This window comes from Mus pahari, chromosome 1 (assembly GCF_900095145.1).
Source record: "Mus pahari chromosome 1, PAHARI_EIJ_v1.1, whole genome shotgun sequence".
NCBI classification, from domain to species: domain Eukaryota; kingdom Metazoa; phylum Chordata; class Mammalia; order Rodentia; family Muridae; genus Mus; species Mus pahari.
This window is the reverse complement of record NC_034590.1, coordinates 140,899,342-140,918,658: the sequence shown is the minus strand read 5'-3', so window position 1 is coordinate 140,918,658 and position 19,317 is coordinate 140,899,342. Positions and strand designations below refer to the sequence as shown.

Genomic DNA, 19,317 nt, shown 5'->3' with positions numbered 1-19,317 from the left:
TCCTAACCGCACTCATCATACTCAAAGCCACCAATCACAGCTGAAGCTACAGAGCCCACGTACCGCAGGGCCCAACTGGAACCAAAGGCGACCCCACAAAAGGTGTTACAAAAGCCACAGTGGGCATCATCAGTATGTAAACATCAGCTCAGGGTCGCAAGAAATATGAAAACCACGCCGCCTCTAAAGGAATACACAGACAACAGAGCTCAATACACAGAGGCTACGAAGCCCCTCATGAGGGTCGAACTCTAAAGAATGAGCACAAGGAAACTGCACAGCATTGGCGACAATGCAGGGAGACAGGAGAACAAAGCTAGAAACCCAGTTAAGGGTATGGCTGGAGACATTCGAAAAGAACCAAACAGAAACCTTAGACATGAAGAGCTCACTATTGAGACACGATTAAGGAATAAGTACTCACATTTTGGGGCACCAGAAGCCATAGAAATAGATAAAGTTACTAAAAACAAACAAACAAAAATCTATTAAATGAACCAATAGTCGGAGAACTCCCACAGCCTCAAAGATAGACATGGAGGTATTGAAGGCACATAGAACCCCAAATAGAAGTGTCAGAACTGACCCCCCTGTTGTCAATACATAGTCACAACTGTGAAAATTACAAGGTAACCCCAGCTCCAGGGGACCTGACTCATTCTGGCCTCCACAGGCATCTATATTCCCATCACTTGCCCACCTACCCCCACATACATGTAATAATAATAATAATAATAATAATAATAATAATAATAATAATAAACTTTTAAAAATCTTTTAAAAAGAAAGAACTTTAGAACTTGCAAGAGGAAAGCAAGAAGTCGCATTGCAGCCTCTATCAGTCTTCTGCTTACACGAAGTCTTCAGACCAGGAGGGAAGGGAACGCTTGATTCTATGTTCTGAAAGAAAACACCTGACAATCAGGAAAATTGTTCACATCAAAGCTGCCATTCAGAAATGCAGGAGAAAAGCAACGAAGACCCCAGAGAAGCAAGATCAGGAATTGGTCACTAGAGCAACTTCCATCAGATGCTGAGTGGAGTCCAAACCAGAGATGAACGAAAGCAAGCTAGCACCGTAAGAATACTGAAAGAGTAAGACCCATCTGAAACCCCAAAGTAAGCCGAAGTCCTCTCGAGCAATGTATGCAGCCAAGGCAACAGGATAAAATAGAAGACACAAACAAAAAATGAAGCAAAGTAACAGGAATATGTCTCTAATTATTAATAAAGCAAATTTAAGTATAAACAGACTAGATCTCCCAGGTAGAAAATACTGACTTCTGTACAGGAAAAAAAAAAAAAAAAAGATGGCCATTCTTTTTCTGTGCCTGTTTCATTTAATGTAATTCCTTCCAGTTCTATCCACCATGCTATGAAATGATCGTATTATATTTTCTTGGTGACTATATAATATTCCACTGAGTATGGATACAGACTCTATTGATTCTGTGTCTTGATTATTGTGACTTGTGCACACTGGGTGCACAGGCATCTCTTTGGTATGGTAATTCTATTGCACTGGCATACATATCCAGAAGTGAGCTAGCTTCATCCTTCCTTCCCAAATCTCAGTGTAATGAGACTTAGAAATCAGGATTAGTTTTATATACCATCACACTTTTAGCTGTTTTGGTTACTTCTATACTACTTCTCACCACGTAGCCTGTAAGATTGTAAAAAAAACAAAAAAACAAAATAAAACAAACAACCCCCCAAACCAAAACTAGATATGTATGTAGAAACCTGGAGTGCGGGGAGGGATGGACAAAGGAAGGCTGTGTCTGCCTGGTACATGCTGTACACATGGAGTGAAATGTCACACTGAACCACAAGAATACATAAAATTAATATGTTGTCAAAATAAAAAGAAAAATATTTATTTCAAAACCTAACAAGATACAGGTTAAGTGGACAAAAAAAAAAAAAAAAGATGAAGGTCCAATGATCTTAGAAATAAATAACTCAGCAACTTGCCCAAAGCAACAGTATGCTGCCCACAGGAAATTCCCTTCACCAGTAGGCACACACTGAGCAGAGAAAATAAAGCCCTCCACACTAATGAAAAGCAGTGGCAGACAGAAGCACCTACGCTTGCACAGGAAAATAGTCACTCTGAGATAAACAGCAAAAGGAGACAAAGAAGGGGACCAACTCAGCAAGAAGACATAACAATTACAGATGTACATTGACCGGTGATATAGCATGCAATTTACAAAACACTATAAAGCATTAGATACAAAGGGGGAAGCATCCCCAGAGCTGTAAGAGTGGGGGCGTCAGCATTCTTTCACCAGGGGACAGACATGTAGATGCAAAGAAACACCAGAATTAACCCACACTGAAGACTCTAGTGGACCTTTTCAACCCAACAGCTGCCGAGTGCACACAATTTTCATGCGCACGCCCACATTCTCTACAATAGACCACGGCAAAGCAAAATAGCGCATTTTAGAACATCAAAATCATATCATGTGTTTCTTTCTGGTCATAAGGAATAAAACTAGAAATTGAGAATAAAAGAAACATCAGAATTTATGTTAAGCTACACAGACTGAACAACTGATACTGAGTAAATACTAAGTCATTAAAGAAATAACAAAGGAAATTAAAATTGTTTTCAGTTATGTTTATAGACTCCTTCCACGATTAATAATTTAAATAATAATTTAAAAAAATATACTATATTAGTCTGATGATTGGTCAAAAAGCCATAACATATCTCTCTTTTCTTGTATCTCTTTAATCAATGTATGTAAAAGAATAACTTTGAGCCTAAAAGAAGAAAATTCTTAAAACTTACAGAGATGGAAACAACATAACAAAAGTTAAGGAATGTTTTAAAAGTCAATAGCCAAGCAGGAGAGATGGCTCAGCGGTTGGGAGCTCTTCCAGAGGTCCTAAGTTCAATTCCCAGCCCCTACATCTGTGATGGGATCAGATGCCCTCTTCTGGTGTGTCTGAGGACAGCAACAGTGTGCTGGAAAAAAAGAGAGAGAGAGAGAGAGACAAGCTCGAAACAAATGTAAACTAGTGTTCATAGTCTCTGAAAGAGAAAGCAATTGAAATGATAAAAAGTTAATAAAATTATATGATTACTATAAAACAGTAAAAACATTCTATGACATTAGGAAATAAACCCTATCCTACATAAAGTCCCCCCTAAATATGGATAAATAAATCTTTAAAAAATAAATAAAAGTGAATAGCAAAGGGAAATTTATAGCAATAAGAAAAATGATGAGATTTCAAATAACAGCCAAATTGTGTATTTCAAAGATCAAAAGGCAAGGGTAGGTCAAATCCAAAATAACAAATTCAAAAATTAAGTAAAGACTAAATTATAATTGAAATGAGGAGCTGGTTCTGGAGAAGACGGACAAAATTGAGAACCTTCTAGTTAAAACAACTGAGACACAATAAAGGAACAGATACAATTGACTAAAATTACAAAGATCGAGGCAAAATAACGCATGACAATTACTTCTTGTATTTTAGGGGTTTTTACTAAGACATCCTCCAGTTAGAGTTAAGAATGTTTGCTTAATTTCCAGTCTTTTTTTTTAATGTGTTGTAGGTCTTTAGTGTGGTTGTAACTCATGGCTGAGCTACTACAACTGAGGAGATTTTGTTTGGTTTTGGGTTTTAAATTATGTTTGCTGCAAAATACTATAGTTGCTTCATTGAAGACAATGCAAAACAAAACAAAACGAAAACAAAAAAAACTAAAAAGGCCTTATATGCTATAGAAAGTCTAATAAATCAATTTCATTTAAACCATTGAAAAGGAAAAAAATGGATAAATTTCTGGCTATAGATAACGTATCAAGATTGAACCATGAAGACATAGACAACCAGAAGAGACTAAGTCAAGTACGGAAAATGTGTAACCATGAAGTCTTCCAACAAAAAAAAGTTCAGCCCCAGATGGCCCTGTGGCTGAATCTTACCAGATTTTCAAAGTATTCCAAAGAATCAGTTTTATTCTCTCAGTTCAGCATTGCCCCATACCAAAAGGAAACAGAGACACAACAAACAAAACTATAAACCAATGTCATTGATAAACATAGACACAAAAACACTCAACAAAATATTAAACCATCAAAAAGATCATTAGTGGTGATGAAGGTGGATGTGTACCACAGAGGCAAGGATAGTTTACCATATGCAAATCAATAAATGTAATATAGCATCAGAATGAATTGCAAAAGTGGTAAAAAATAATTTCTATATTAGCAGGTAAACCTTTGGATAAAATTCAACACTGTATCATTATTTAAAGCAAGTAATAGAAAGAAAGTTGCTACCTGACATAATCAAGAGTAGACACAAGCCACAGCCTACAATCTTGTCAGATGCAGAGAATCTGAAATCATTTCCTCTGATACTTAGAACAAGACAAGGGCATTGGCCCTTCTGCTTTCGGTCCATATAGTCCTAAATACTTGAGGTTGAACCATAAGGCAACGAAGTGCACGGAAAACAAGTAGCCAGAAAGGAAGTCAAATGGTGCAGATACTATTAAACACACACACACACACACACACACACACACACACACACACACACTACATTATGACCAACAGAATATCCACTGTAGGATCTAAAAATCAACATACACATCTCAACAGCATTTTAAAACAACCGTTTTAAAATTCGCTTAAGAGAAATCACAAAAGTAACCAGGTTCACGTCAGCAAAAGCAAACGAAAACAAAACAAAAAACACATTCCAGGTGAAAAGTCAATTTCCCTCTCAACAATTTACCCTCCTCCTGTTATGTCTTCTATGGCCGGATCTACCAGCAATTGCAACTATAACCTTACTGGGGTTAGAAGGTAACATGACAAACATTCATGCTGGGAAGCCTTTGCTTGTTAGAAGACAAGTGGCCTCGACTTGATTGCTGATGTCACTTAGTCCAGGGGCCAAGCCTTATTCTGTAATTAAGGAAAAGCTTCAAATCCAAAGTAATTTTGGCATATAAAGTGGTTTGGGGGGCAAGATAGAGAGGACTGAGGGGTGGTGTGATGAATAAAAGGTGGGTAAGGGGAACCGGACCCAAGAAGACAATACCATGCATGCGAGGGTGGGAAGTGGGTGGAGCTGGAACCATCAACACTGATGCTGAGAGCTCCCAAGGGATATAAAAGCTGGATTGAGCACTAAGAAAGCAGCAGGAGCCCAGTCCCGCCAAGGCTGAGCCGCCCAGAAGCAGCCCAGACCGGAATGTCCAGCAGATTTTTGCTCCAGCTCCTGGGGTTCTGGCTACTGCTGAGCCAGCCTTGCAGGGCGCGAGTCTCGGAGGAGTGGATGGACCGAGTCATACGGATGTGCGGCCGTGAATATGCCCGTGAATTGATCGAAATCTGCGGGGCCTCCATGGGAAGATTGGCTTTGAGCCAGGAGGAGACAGCTCCGCTTGCCAGGCAAGCCACTGGTGAGCGCCCTCTGATCTCATCCCGTCTTCCCATGCTTCCCATTGGCTGACCACCAATTAGAAAAGCCCCCTGTCTACCCCCACCCGGGGGGGGGGGGCGAGGGGTGGGGGCGAGGGAGATTTGTGATCCCCAGCCTCAGGTTTGACTTGCTTGGTTGGGTCAGAGTTTCAGTGAGAACCTATCAGAGGGAGTTAGATATACTGCAGCCAAGGGCTTCATTCCTTCATACTAGGGATGGAGCTAGGTCCTAATGGGAGCCAAAATCTGGGCTGTGGAGTATGCCCGGGCACATCATCTAGGGAGCCTTACTGTGCCTCTTTTTTTTTTTTTTTTTTTTAAACTGGGCATACAGTTTAATTGAAAGGTTGGGTGGATGTAAGAAAATCAATAAGGGCTAGCTGGCAGACTATCATGGCCGAAACTCATTAGTGTCATAAAAATATTTGAATCCAAAATCCAGTGATTAAAAAGTGTATACCTGTATGAGTTCAGTTAGGTTAAAATGTTATATTTGTGTCTATTATCTACAAACCAAAACCACGGATTTCAAAATAAGTGAAAAATAGTTTTAAATGAGGAATTTCAAGGCACTAAAGCTTGTAAGTTAGCTCTGACCCCCAACTCCAGCTGGCCTTTGCTTACTGCTTTTAAGTACATCAACTCTGCTTAGGAGCCGAGGAAACTCTGACTGGACAAAAATCTTAGAGCAAGGAGGGATCCATAAGCTGAGTTAAAGTTAGAATGGAATGTCTTCCTGAAGAAAAAACCCAGGACTTCTGATAGACACAAAATGCTACAGAATGCCACCTGCCAAGTCACTGGTTTAGACTTGGAATGAACAGGTGTGACAGTGCCATCACTTTCCGTGCCAAATTCCAACGGCTGAAGTTGGTTGTTGGCTAAAAGGACTACGGGACTCTTAGGAAGGATCTTTGACCCAGAACACCCCAGTATAGGGGAACGGTTTGGCTTTCTCTGGAGGGTAAGCCTTCACGGCTAACCTGCTATCTCCCTTCCACACTTAGGCTGTGCCTTTTGGATTCCTTGGTTTTATTCTTTCCAGAGGAGTGACTGATTGGTAAGCTAACAGGCTGTTCTGCTGTACATGAACAAGAACTGAGCTATTGCACTATAATTTAAACTCGATTGGCATTGCCAGTTTCTTTGCCTGCTAACACTCTAAATTTGGGCATTTGGGATAGGTAAGAGCAGGGGGAAGGTTTGAGTTACTATAAAGGGTTTTGTAGGCAGAAAAAAATTTTTCCTCTAAATCTCCTAACTGACATTGCTGGTGGAAACAGTCCGTGAATGTTGAACTGTAGATGTGTACAAAGAAGGAAGGGGTCACTTGGTTCTAGAGGGTTTCCCACAGCACGGGAGGAAACACCACACTCAGAACATTGGTCCAGGCACCATTGGGAAGCACACAGTTTGGGAAGCGTTCTTTAGGCTGTTTCTGTCTTGAGTGTACAATACCACTCACTGACTTGGAGCAAACACTCTTTGGAAGAGAGATTGCTCCATAAGTGTTCAGAGACATCCATCCTTCTCTAGTCAGAGCTGAACTGCTGGAAAATCTGTCTTTTAAACTTTATCCTAAAGCAGTAACTTGACACTCTGGGACTCCTAAAATCATGGAAATAGTTTTCAAGGATTACTTTTTCATGACTCAAAGGCAATGAAGAAAATTACTCAGGTTAGAAAACATGTAAATGAGTTGTTTTATTTTATTTTATTTTATTTTTCGAGACAGGATCTTTCTAACATAGTCCTGGCTAATCTGGGACTCTGTAAACCTGCTGGCTTTGAACTCATGGAGGTCCACTTGCCTCTGCTCTCCAAATGCTAGGATTAAAGGTGTGTGGCACCACATCGGGCTAGAAAACATGAAAAATCGTGTTGTTGATAACCAGTGTGATTTCAGAGAATAAGAGCTTAGTGACAAAGGGTGAAAATTACAGTGATAAAAGCAAGATGAGGGCGGTTGCAGAAAGAAGCCACATGGGGTAAACAGAGCCTTGGTAAGATCTTAGCTCTCAGCTCTGCCCAGCCAGCAAAACCACTGAGATTTTTCAATACTCTCTGACCCTGTTTCCGTGTTTAATTATATTCAGGCAAAATACGTTTCTCTATACAGATGTCTGTAGTTTCCCAAATGCTCCTTGACATGAATATTGCCTACCCCACTCACTTTTCTTTTTTAAACTTAACAGAAGTTGTGCCGTCCTTCATCAACAAAGAAGCAGAACCTTTCGATATGACACTGAAATGCCTTCCAAGTTTGTCTGAAGAGCCCAAGGCAGTACTGTCTGAGGCTCGGGCCTCATTCCCAGAGCTACAACACGCACCTGTGTTGAGCGATTCTGTTGTTAGCTTGGAAGGCTTTAAGAAAACTCTCCATGATAAACTGGGTGAAGCAGAAGATGGCAGTCCTCCAGGGCTTAAATACTTACAATCAGATAGCCATTCACGGAAAAAGAGGGAGTCTGGTGGATTGCTGAGCCAGCAATGTTGCCATGTCGGTTGTACCAGAAGATCTATTGCTAAACTCTATTGCTGATACGGAGCTAATTGTGCACAACCAGTCCAGTGTTCACATGCATTCTTGCTACCTGATTGATGGCCTCTTTCTGTTCCCTTTTCCTATTTATTAGGATTTGAGAAACCATAATTTACATTTGGATTTGTCCTTTGATATGAAAGAAATGTTCTTTGAATTATTGTAGTTCTGTTAATAATATTTGTATGCAAAACTCATTCTGTCCTTTCAATGGTCTTATTGCTTTTGAATAATATTAATTTAAAATGATTATACATCCTTACCACTTCATGCATATAATACAATTCTCTCTTAAGAAATCCTGTGGGCTCTTCTGGCCTCTGCAGGCACCACACATGCAAGTGGCAGGCAACGTAAACACAGGCAGAACAGCCATACTCATAAAATTAAAAAGTAATAATTAAATACATTTAAATAACAATTTAATAAATCTATTAAACTATGCTAATAATAATTACTACTTAAATGTTTTTTCTTCACTTAACAGATATTCATTAAGACTCAATTTAGGAGATGCTAGGTTATAAATATGAACAAAAGATGACTCCATTGCCTAATGAGCTTTTAAAAAAGGATTTTAAACATTAAACAGTGCAACATTAAACAAGGATGATGACAGAGGTAGGGAAACAGTACAGAGAACTCAAATTCTCATTTATTCACTTCTTCATTAATTTACCAAATATTATATACTTACTAGCACTTAATTTATTATTTGTTGATAGCATTATTAATTGTACCTCTTAGTCTCAGTTATTAAGAACCTGCTGCATTCCCGACTCTGTTTAAAGCAAGGAAGCTCACACAGTAAGTAGATCAAATGAAGGTTCTTACCTCCATGGCAAACACATTCTGATAGGAAGAGAGCACATAGATAAAGAAGTGACATCTATGCCAACTTGTACAGGACAGCAGGGGAAATACAGAGCAAGACAAAGGCAGAGTCTTAACTAAGGCTACTATTGTTATGATTAAACTCCAAGACCAAAGCAACTTGGGGAGGAAAGGGTTGATTTGGCTTACACTTCCACATCACTCATCAAAGGAAGTCAAGGCAGAAACTCAAACAGGGCAGGAACCTGGAGGCAGGAGCTGATGCAGAGGCCATGGAGGGGTGCTGCTTACTGACTTGCTCCTCATGGCTTGCTCAGCCTGCTTGCTTTCTTTCTTTCTTTCTTTCTTTCTTTCTTTCTTTCTTTCTTTCTTTCTTTCTTTCTTCCTTCCTTNTCTTTCTTTCTTTCTTTCTTTCTTTCTTTCTTTCTTTCTTTCTTTCTTCCTTCCTTCCTTCCTTCCTTCCTTCCTTCCTTCCTTTCTTTCTTTTCATTAATCATTCCATTCATTTACATCTCAAGTGATATCCCCCTTCCCGGTTAGCTCTCCACAGTCCCCCCATCCCATCCACTCTCTCCCCCCTCCCATTTGCCTTTATGAGGCTGCTGCCCCAACCACCCATGCACTCCTGCCCCACCACTCCAGCATCCCTCTATGCTGAGGCATCAAATCTCCACAGGACCAAGGGCCTCCCCTCCGATTGATGTCAGACAAGGCAGTCCTCTGCTACATATGTACCTGGAGTCATGGATCCCTCCCCATACACTGCTTGGTTGGTGGTCTAGTCCCTGCGAACTCTGGGTGTTCCCACCAGTTGACATTGTTCTTCCCATGGGGTTGCAATCCCCCTCTGCTCCTCCAGTCCTCCCCTACTTCCCCCACCAGGGTTCTCTAGCTCAGTCTGATAGTTGTCAGCCTCCTTTCTTAGAACCCATGACCACCAACTCAGGGATGGCGCCTCTTGTCGTGTCCTCTCTCGACCAGCAAGGAAGATGCGACCACCAGTTCTCTCAGCAGTTTATTCAGGAACCTTGAACAATCTTCATCATCTGCCTCTTCATCTCCCCTGAGCCCCGGATACAAGCCCTTTTTATACTCTTATCCACTCCAATCGCGGCAGGCCACATCACTTCACCAGGCGCTCCTTCAGCCAACCAGAAGAGTGGGAACATATCAACACCAAATATGGACCTGTTTACCACAAGCTCCATAGCCAACAGGTGCCATCTTTTAAGGTGTGGCTTCGGGTAGCCCAGGGGAGGGGCCATGGCCTCCTACAGCCTCTCATGGTGGAATGGGTCCTCCTTCACCACTAATTAAGAAAATGTCCAACAGGCTTGCCCCTAGCCCAGTCTTATAGAGACATTTTCTCAGTTGAGGATACCTCCTCTCCAATGACTCTAGCTTGTGTTATGTTGACATAAAACTAGGCAGCCCAGGTGTAGAAAGCATTCTGTAAATCACATTGTTTAGCAGACAAAGCTTGAGCACTTAAATCTCCATGAAGGAAAGTGATGATAAGTATATTTTATTATATAGTATATACCATATGATATATGTCGTATATCATATATCAACTGATAGTTGATTTAACAGTATCCATGGATGCCACTAGAACTCAGGACAAAGCAAGGGGAACTAAAAATAGAATCAGAAGACAGAAAAGAGAAAGAGAAATTATAAGCGGAAGTACTGAGGATATTAATGTATTAAGTTCATGCTCCCATCTGTCTGGCCATCTGAAGTTGATGAAATTGCTTCCAGATAATAAAATTTCATTGGAAATTATAAATGAGGCAATTGTTAACAGAGACTCATAATGGGTCAAAGTACTGAGAACAAGTGACTATTGAGTGCTTAGCCCTAAACAGGACACTGACGTCACCCCCATCAAGACCCATGGAGTATCTGTCATGGAAGAAGGGAGGGGGGAACTAGAAAGCTCTAGAGAATGGGAAGAGTGCTCCGAAGTGCCGCGTTCTGGGCATGGACCTGCACAGACTTGGACCCTTCAGCATTCTAACATGGACCAGGGAATGGGGGTGCATTGATGATGAGGTCTCATCCCTCCCTGTGAGGTATTGATTTTTTTTCCGTGATGTAGTCGTTGGCAAGCTGCCCATGCTACAGTTAAGTAACCCACCAAAGCTCATTCAAGACTCTTGATTGAAGTCATCTAGTTGTTCATAGCCTCCTTTAGATCACTGGTCATTTTTACCAGAAACATTTGAAGTTCTTTATCTGGCATTTGACCTATTTCAGGATCTTTGGGTTTCGTAGTTGAAAAATCATAACCTTATGGAAGAGTCACTTGCTTTGCTTTTTTTGTGTTCTTTGCATTTCTGTATTACAGTCTGTTGGTTTGAATACCTCTTCTTATTTGGTGGTCAATATTCTCATTGAGCAGCCTATTCTCGGAGACTAAATCTCTGGCATTACTTGGCAAGAAAAAAAAAAAAAAACACCAAAACACAAAATTTCTGTATCAGCAAGAGCATCAGACTATACAATCTATTAATCTATTACCAATGACTATAAAACTGAAAGTGAAAAATGACTGTAGAATATATTATGGAGTTAAAATTATTTACAGTGAAAGTACTAAGCGAATGAGATAAGGGAAGAAGACGCTGTCAGAAAGTCTAGGAACTGATGAATATTTCCAGCAATGGAATAGAACATAAAACCAACATAGAAAGAACAATATCCTTAATATAGATCAGTAACAAACTCACGGGGGGGGGGGAACAAAACAAAACAAAACGGGGGAATTCCCATTCCCAGTAACTTCCCAAAACTCGAAGGGAAAAACTCCTACAGTGAAAACTTTAAGACACTGAATAAATTGGAAAGATAATAAAAAACAGAATGGCTTCCCACGCTCAAGAACAGACAAGAGTTAATATGGCAAGATTGACTGCTATCAACAAAAGATGTCTACAGATTCAGTACAATAGGCAGCAAAATTCCAGTGCCATTCTCGACAGCACCAGAAAAGATAACCCTAAAATTCACCTGGAAGCACAAGAGACCCCGACCAGCTAAAGATTTGCTCATCTGGAAGAGCAGTGCTGGACGTGTTTCAGTAGCCAAGAGCAGTTACATCAGAGTCCGAAACACAGAAGCAGTGGGTACTGGCACAACAACCAATGCAACAGTGTAGCAGACCCCAAATAAAACTACACATTTACAGTCGCCGGAATTTTAACAAAGGTGGGAGAAAAGATAGCTTCTTGAACAAAGGTGCTGAGAAAACTGGATTTTCACATAAAGAGTGAAGCTAGATCCTTATTTTCCATGTTTTTTTTTTTTTTAATTTGAAATTTCTCAAAGACCTTAAAACTTGAAACTGTCAAATTTCAAGAGGATAATTTAGGGCAAACACTTCAAGGTGCAGCATAGCCAGAGGCTTTCTGAAAAGAACTCCAATAGCACAGGAAATAATTCCAGTAATTAAAAGATCGCATTACATTAAAAGGCTCCGTATAGCAAAAAAAAAAAAAAAAAAAAAAAAAAAAAAAAAAAAAAAAAAAAAAAAAACACAAAAATAAAAAACAAACAAAACCCAAAAAACTGAAAAACCAAACCTCCACTGTAAAGAGGTACCCTACAGAATGAGGGGAATGATTTACTAATTATACATTAGACAGGGTAATAATATCCACCCATATGAAGAACTGAAAAATTTAAATACCAGGAAAGCTAATCATCTGATCAATCAATGGGCTAATAAACTGAACTCTCAAAAGGAGAAATGCAAATGGATAAAAAACAATACTTGAACATTCTTCCCCACCAGAGAAATACAATTAATAAATGATTTGAAAGTCCATATCACTCTACTCAGAATAGCTGTTATCAATAAACAAAGTACGGGACTGCAAATGCTGGCAACACTGTGAAGGGGTCCCTCGAGGGATGAGTGCTTAAAGGAGGTAAGAGGAAATCAAGTAATAGAGGACATGTAATAAAAAAGCAAAAAGGGGAATTACTAAAGGCAGAAACTGGGAGAGGGCGGTTAAGGGAGGCGAGTAAACGAGAGTGAGGTATAATGTTATAGATATGAGAAGACACCGCGATGGACTGAGGAATTTTTAAAAGGGTTTATTTATTTTATTTGATATGTATGAGTGTTTGCTTGCATGTCTGTATATGCACTATGAGTATGACTGGTTCTGAACTGGAGTTACAGACTACCATGTGCTGCTTTGTTGGTACAGAGAAGTGACCCCGAATCCTCAGCAAGAGCAAGTTCTCCTAACTGCCAAGACATCTCTCTAGTTCCATTTCCAATTTTTTAAAGTTAAAAAATATAATCCATGAAGGAGATTGAGAAGTTTGCCCGAAGTGAAGAGATGGCTCGTGTAAACACTAGGCAAAAAGAAGATCACATTCCAGGTGGAGGATGCCACATCTCAGAGTCCTATGTTCTCATATTTCATGAGGCAGTTTCTTGGAGCAGACGGCAAGAAGAATGAATGCATGAAGTCAGGGAAAGAAGACATTTTAAAACTTGCATTTCTGAGGCAAAAAGCGCCTGTTAATTTCAACTTTCTGCAAGCCGGAAGTCCATGTAAACCTGGAACACCCCACACCTGACCTAAGTGTTCTGGAGAAGATTGCCAGCGAGGGAGGGCAGCCCGAGGGCGCTGCGGAGAGGGGCGTGGTGGGTAGCGAAGGCGGGGCGGGGCGGGGCGGGGGCGGGGCGACGGCCGTTGCAGCGCGCCGGGCCCTGTGGCGGAGCCCAGGGATGAAGCAGCTGTGCTGTTCTTGTCTGTTGTGGCTTGGACTCCTACTGACTCCTTTTTCCCGGGAAGAAGAAGAGGAATCCAGACCCAGAAAGCTGTGCGGCAGGCACCTGCTGGTAGAAGTTATGAAACTCTGTGGCCAAAATGACTGGAGCCGGTTCGAAATGGAGGAGCAAACTCCTATGACACAGTTCTTTCCCCACTTCTCACGCAAGGGCAAAGCCTTCCACCCTTACCATTCTTCCTCCGCCTGGGGAAGATTCACAAACCCAGGTAAACTTCTGAAGGGAAGGCTTGGTAGCTTATCAGTGTGCAAACTCCTCTTTTCTTATCCTCGACTTTGCTCTGCCAGTGAATTTCTGTAGGAAATAGAATTTGTACCTAGTGTACGTGTAAATACAGTTTGAAAAACCATACAAACTAATATGAAGTTCACTTTAGACTTAGAAGAAATAATTTGTTCAGAGTAGGCCTTATTAAAAAGATGACCTTTGGCAAAAGAGGTTGTTATGGTTTCCTGTATACCCCAAATTCCATGTGTTGTAATCCAAATCCCCCGAGCAGCGTTAGGAAGTGAAGTGAAACGGAGTCAGGCCATTATCACAGAAGTAGATTGTCCTGAGTGAATCTGTTGTAAAATCACTTCATCCTCCTTTTCCGGCACCTCCGCTATGGGATGATGCTACAAGAAAAGTCCTTGGACCCTGGAGCATCTTCAAATCATAAATCAAATAAATTCTTGCTCATTTGAAATTAACCACTGTCAGGCATTGTCAGAAGATGGATATAGGTGATGAGGGACTAGTCACATGGATAGGTGGCTGGGATGGAGGCGTTTATTTAGAGGAAACGTTTATTTAGGGGGAATGACACTGCTGTCAGAATTATTCAGGGAAGAGCGAGGAGGTCAGGATGTGTTGATCAGTAGGGGAAAGAAGCAGCAGCGTATGACAGTAAGGTTCATCCAGAAAGGATACTAGAGGTAAGAAAGCAAAGTCAATGGAGCAATGCATGTGAAGTGAAAACTTAATAAAAGGCACAGGGAGGGACAAGAGTGGATGAGACGAATCTCAGCTTGGATCGTTCTATGCAGATAGGTAGATTGAAGTATAGGGACAGATGAAAATTCTCTGTGGTTTGCAGCATCACTGAAGGTGAACTAGCATGATGAATTGCATAGACAGATCTCATGATCGTGACCTACCCTTGCCATTCTGATATTAACCTTGCTCCTATGTTGTAAAATGCGTTTGTAGATTTGCTTAACTAATTTTATAGTTTTTTTTTTCAAAGCAGTGTTTGTAAGTGAAACGACTTAACAGAACTTTAAAATGTTTCCAAGTCATGTTCTTACTTGACCTGGAAATAAGGAATTAATGAGATTCATAAAACGAAGTGGAACTGCTTGTAAACTCCTTTCCTTCGCAAATAGGTGGAATTCACCTCTAAAACCATCTATGTGTGACTAGTTTTGCTTTTGATTTCTTTGTCATCGATGTGCGTAACTTTCATGTGTCTGTGTCTGTCAAGATTTTCATAGGAATTCATTTCGATTGGATTTCAAATGTTACAGAATTAATAGCCATGTATTATCTATACTATTTCCTCTTTTCTTACTACATTTTGTTCCCTTCAGTCTTTGCTTTCTTGTTTAGTTATAATTCTGTCTTACTCATTGTAATAGCAGAAAAGGACAGTAAGCTACACCCGCCAGCTTCAGGGGACAGAGCGTGCCTGGGAAAACCTCACACTGAAAGGGGGGGGGGTGGGAAGAAAGACCCAGTGATGGATTCAGAAAGGCCAAGAATCCACCCAGACTCTGAACTCTTCTAATACCTTTCCCTTTTCTTCCTCGTCCTCGTCCCTCTCTTTCTTTGTGCCCATCTGTATTTGTGTTCCTTTATTCTATGACAAGCCTCATGGAATCTTTTCAGTCTTGAAACTCACTAACTCCTTCTCTTCTTCCTCCTCCCCTCCTTCCTCCACCTTCTCTCTCTCTTTCTCCTCCACTGCCTCCTCTTCCTCCTCTGTCTCTGCTTTCTCCTCCTCTTCCTCCTCCTTTCTTTTTCCTCCTCCTCCTCCTCTTCTAATTTCAAACTGCAGAAATGTGACTGAGCCGATTAGTTTCCCCACACACCATTGATTATCCTCCCCCATAAAGATTTCCCTCTTTGAGCTTGCAGGATGCAGAGTGCAGCTCACAGAGCTGAATCTATGGTTAAAGCCTTGGGGGGAAAAATTCTCCTCCTAGGCAGTACTAAATGTGACCACAGTAGACATCCACAATGTCTCTGGATATTTACATCCAGGAGTTATTTTAGCTTCTGTCATCCAGTGTCCAATGATGCTGAGTTAAGACAATGTAACAATAAATCTGCACTTGGAGCACAAGGCCACCGCATACTTCTTTACATTGCATTAAAGAACAAAATGCTTCTATTAACCACTTAGTTATAACATACACATAGAAGACAGACTGTTCGGAAATAATCAAAGGCAAACACTGTAAACAAATGAACTGAACACGGGGTTTAATGGGTATTTCAACAATGGTGACATATGAAGGTCATGAGAAGATGTTCAGAATCACCACAGGACCCAGCAATTCTGCTCCTAGGCTTATACCCAAAGGACTGCAAACACCAACACATAAAAATGTGGGCATGAATAGCCAGGCAAGTGCCATTCATAATAGCCAAGAGGTGATAGATGGATGAGTGAAATGCACTGTGGAAAAGCTACACCCTGGGAAGTTAGTTAGCCATGAAAGGAATAGAAGAGGGACACATATGGTTAAACATGGTTACCCATGGAAAATACTATGTTAATGGAAAGACAGACAAAAATGAGCACATACCAAATGCTACCGCGTATGTGAGATGTACAGAATAGACAGAGCCATGGGGAAGAGCATGGCTGATGGTTGCCTGGTGCTAGAGGGAGAGATGGTGGGCGAGACTGTTAGCAGTGGTTGCTGGCTTTCTATTTGTTTATTTATTTATTTTTGTTCTGTTTGCTTTTGTTTTTGAGAAGTGAGAGAAACATTCTGGAATTAGAAAGTGGCTGGCGCACAGCCTTGAAGACCCAGTATGAGCCACTGATTTCAGTGTGTTGTAGAATGCTGAATTCGACAGCACGTGAGCAGTATTGGGATAAAAAAAAATGTTACTACAAAATATTTAAAGGTTGCTAAGCCTTCTCATAGGAAAACATCACAACTATTTTACTTAAAAGCACATTGCCTCTGAATACCTGTACTTTTCAACTTTTATTTAAAATGTTTTTTAAAAATTATCTGATTTTATGTAATACTAAATTCATATCTAATAGGAAATTTGGATAAATAGGACTTTCTTCCCCCATTGTCTCTCGACAGTCCCTGCAGGCATCTCTCAGAAGAAAGGAATACACACTTGGGAACCTCAGTCACTGCCCGACTATCAGTTTGCAAAGGCGGAGTTGCTTCCTAAGGCAAGATTGTTTTCATACCACAGTGGCAAGCCCTATGTTAAGAGCGTACAACTTCAGAAGAAAAGCATGAACAAAATGAATACCTTCAGAAGTTTATTTTGGGGGAATCATCCCCAAAGGAAACGCAGAGGTTTTGCAGATAAATGCTGCGTGATAGGATGCACCAAGGAAGAGATGGCCGTCGCATGCCTCCCGTTTGTTGATTTTTAAACCTTAACGATTAATCAAACATCACTTGTGACAGAGATGTACAAACTGTCGTAGAAACTATGCTCACTTAATAAAAGCTTACTAAATCTAACTTACTGCTCATTTTTTCTTGCAGTTCTCCTTGTAGGTGCGGGACTGAACCACACAGAGAATATTCACAAGTAGTTGGTAGTGTCATGTGGTAGTAACGAGAATCTTAGTGTTTAGTGACTCCTATTTTGTCGAGTATTTTCTAAAGAATACGTATAGGTGCCATAATCCATGTAGGCATTTGAAAACTATCTATTTGGGTTTTGTCATGGTTGAAAGCTCTTAAGCTGGGTTTAAATGGAATATGGAATGTTATCATTCTGTCTAGATGATAAAAAGAAGACTCATGTCCATAACTACTGGGCTCATCTCTGTCATCCAACTCATTTGTCTCAGCAACTTAAAGCAACTAACTGTGCCCCTCCCACAAGCTATTGCACTGTAATTGTAGACAGACACATTGTTTCAGGGCCTTGAGTTTTACTCATGTACCATTTCTCTGCTGAGCCATCTCACCAGCCCTGCTGTGTGAAATCACTTTAATGCTATAAAGCCAAACTTGGAGGTTCCAAAGTAGAATTCTCAACCACTAAATGATGGGTAAGCATCGATGGGATGATTTCTCTTGTCTTCTTCCTAGGTATGCCCTCTAACACCCTGCTCGGTGCGACTTGATTCTGTCCCTCTTCAGCTGCATTATGTCTTAAGACAGAACTTCTTTCCCACTCAAATCTATGTTTCTGGTGCTTTCAAAATATACCCTGCACATTTACCTTTGTAAAGAGAGAGAAGAACCATTTTTGAAACAAATTTATGTTGTGTCATGGTTGAATAGGTCCACAAGGCTTTAGATGAAAATGCACCTTTAATACGGACAGAACTTTAGATCAGTTAAAGAAATGCAACTCTAACATCAGATCTATGCATTACAGTAAGGAGGGACAAAGAACAGTCCCCAACCCCAGCAAAGATTTAAGCAAAAGAGTGAAAAAAGGCTCACCAAGCTGCAGAAGGACACAATCTGCTGCTGGCTAAAAGTTAGGGAAGGGGGCTGGTGAGATGGCTCAGTGGGTAAGAGCACCCGAGTTCAAATCCTGAGTTCAAATCCCAGCAACCACATGGTGGCTCATAACAAGATCTGACATCCTCTTCTGGAGTGTCTGAAGACAGCTACAGTGTACTTACATATAATAAATAAATAAATCTAAAAAAAAAGAAAAGTTAGGGAAGGAATGTCTTTGGTCAACACAGCAAGCAGATACTGGAGAACGGCCCCTGCTCTTCCCATCCTATTCAGTGGTGCTGAGTGAAGAATCATTTTTAAAGAGATTTTTTAGTCATGTCTTTAGCTGGAGGAAGCAGAAGTCCCTGCAGTAATCAAAAAAAGTAATTTTTACTTTTAAAATTAGCATTCAAATTATATGGTCATGGTTTTATAGAGGAACCAAATCAATAGAATGACTATATGTTAAAGAGATTATTTATTGGATTGGCTTACAGAGTTCCATCAGGGTAGTCCAGCAATGGCCGTCTTTACATTGGAGAGCTGAGACCACAATGCCAGACGCCTCAGCAGCCCCAGCCTGACACTGAAGGCTTAGAGGATTCCTAGAGAGGCACTGGTCTCCATTCCAAACTTATCTATACTGGAACCTTGAAGAAGTTGGGTTCTGATATCAGGAAAGGAATGTAGCAGCAGCAGCAGCAGCAGCAGCAGCAGCAGCAGCAGCAGCAGCAGCAGCAGCAGCAGCAGCGTAAATGAACGCACAAACAAGGTAGAAGAACTTGTCAGAGAGAAGGCAAAGGGACAAGACCTGAAAGCTTTTCCCTTAGACTTTTTATATCTGGGTTGCTACCAAAAGGTGTAACACACATTTAGGAAAATCCCTCACAGTTGTGCCCAGATGTTTTTTACGTAATTGAATCCAGATCACTTAAATTGACAAGACTAAGCTTAAAAAAAAAGGAAAGAAAGAAAGAAAGAAAGAAAGAAAGAAAGAAAGAAAGAAGGAAGGAAGGAAGGAAG

General features: G+C 40.7%; 2 protein-coding genes across 3 annotated transcripts; both read left to right on the top strand.

Moving 5' to 3' along the window:
• The first annotated feature begins 5,155 nt into the window (after window positions 1–5,155).
• Window positions 5,156–8,123, top strand: LOC110336834 (prorelaxin 1). 2 transcript variants are annotated; one of them, XM_021219589.1, is made up of 2 exons: window positions 5,156–5,440; window positions 7,655–8,123. In XM_021219589.1, exons 1-2 carry the CDS (start codon window positions 5,230–5,232, stop codon window positions 7,999–8,001), a joined length of 558 nt encoding a protein of 185 aa, XP_021075248.1. In that variant the 5' UTR covers window positions 5,156–5,229; the 3' UTR covers window positions 8,002–8,123. The 2 variants fall into 2 exon arrangements, with proteins under 2 accessions (XP_021075248.1, XP_021075246.1); XM_021219587.1 differs by having other exon boundaries at window positions 5,230–5,446; window positions 7,658–8,001.
• Window positions 8,124–13,547: 5,424 nt separating this feature from the next.
• On the top strand, window positions 13,548–17,352 carry Insl6 (insulin like 6). The gene is made up of 2 exons (XM_021222262.1): window positions 13,548–13,853; window positions 16,957–17,352. The coding sequence occupies exons 1-2, from the start codon at window positions 13,583–13,585 to the stop codon at window positions 17,259–17,261; spliced, it is 576 nt and encodes a 191-aa protein (XP_021077921.1). The 5' UTR covers window positions 13,548–13,582; the 3' UTR covers window positions 17,262–17,352.
• The last annotated feature ends 1,965 nt before the right edge of the window (window positions 17,353–19,317 follow it).

Excerpts from the sequence above, each read along its gene's own strand:
- LOC110336834 (XM_021219587.1), top strand. The coding sequence starts at position 5,230 with ATGTCCAGCAGATTTTTGCTCCAGCTCCTGGGGTTCTGGCTACTGCTG. Across the intron at positions 5,447-7,657 it reads CAGGCAAGCCACTGGTGAGC|TTGTGCCGTCCTTCATCAAC; the intron begins GCCCTCTGATCT and ends ACTTAACAGAAG.
- Insl6 (XM_021222262.1), top strand. The coding sequence starts at position 13,583 with ATGAAGCAGCTGTGCTGTTCTTGTCTGTTGTGGCTTGGACTCCTACTG. Across the intron at positions 13,854-16,956 it reads GGGAAGATTCACAAACCCAG|TCCCTGCAGGCATCTCTCAG; the intron begins GTAAACTTCTGA and ends GTCTCTCGACAG.